At 31.5% G+C, this 718-nt stretch overlaps 1 protein-coding gene across 1 annotated transcript in view; it reads right to left on the bottom strand.

Annotated features, from left to right (window-relative positions):
• Positions 1–279: 279 nt before the first annotated feature.
• DST (dystonin) overlaps positions 280–718 on the bottom strand; it is a gene marked incomplete at its 3' end in the record, with an annotated part of 435,221 nt that continues 434,782 nt past the window's right edge. Inside the window, exon 67 of the mRNA XM_019624589.1 lies at positions 280–381. Coding sequence (XP_019480134.1) covers positions 280–381 — 102 coding nt within the window. The remainder of the gene's footprint in view (positions 382–718) is intronic.

Genomic DNA, 718 nt, shown 5'->3' with positions numbered 1-718 from the left:
GTGGCATTTAAAATGCCACTTTTGTGCTTCTTTGTATTTTCTGACTTTTCTATAATAAACAGATATTAATTTCATAAGAAAACTACTAGTATTTTATAGCCTTTATTTAAGGAGCTCTTACATACTGCTTATTAAGTGCAGGCATTATATTAAGCCAGTTTTGTAATCAAAATGTCACACTTCAATTATGTAAAATAAATAAATCTGTGTAAAGAATCCTATGAATCAAGAACTTAAAAATTCAATATCTTTGATAAACTAGTTAGCTCCTACCCATACCTTTAGCTCTTCAATCTGTTGCTTTACAGTTTCAAGATCTGTTCCGATGGGAGACATTGAAGCTAATTTACCACCTGCAATATCTACCCAGTCGAATATTGCCTGAAAAAAAAAATTAGCCCATGTGTTATTATAATAGTACATTTGAAAGTGCTACAATATCTCGGTGTTACAGAAAAGTAAAATCATAAATCTGCGAAGATATACAATGAGCCTATCTTATAAATAATTAAGATGGTTCATTTAAGTAAGTAAAAGCAGCAATATACTCAAACAGTTGTCTAAAATATGAAATAGATGTCACCTACAATTCTGCATCCAAGTTCGCCAAGGAAATTCTACCTTGAATAGAATCTTACACTATTAAGAATGTTCAAGCCCATTTGGAAAAAAGCTCTCTGTGCTCTCTGATGTCTGCCTAAAAGCAGACTGTGTAAAT

This window comes from Hipposideros armiger, unplaced genomic scaffold, assembly GCF_001890085.2.
Source record: "Hipposideros armiger isolate ML-2016 unplaced genomic scaffold, ASM189008v1 scaffold_595, whole genome shotgun sequence".
NCBI classification, from domain to species: domain Eukaryota; kingdom Metazoa; phylum Chordata; class Mammalia; order Chiroptera; family Hipposideridae; genus Hipposideros; species Hipposideros armiger.
Note: the sequence above shows the minus strand (reverse complement) of the source record. Positions and strands in the feature narration are given on the sequence as shown.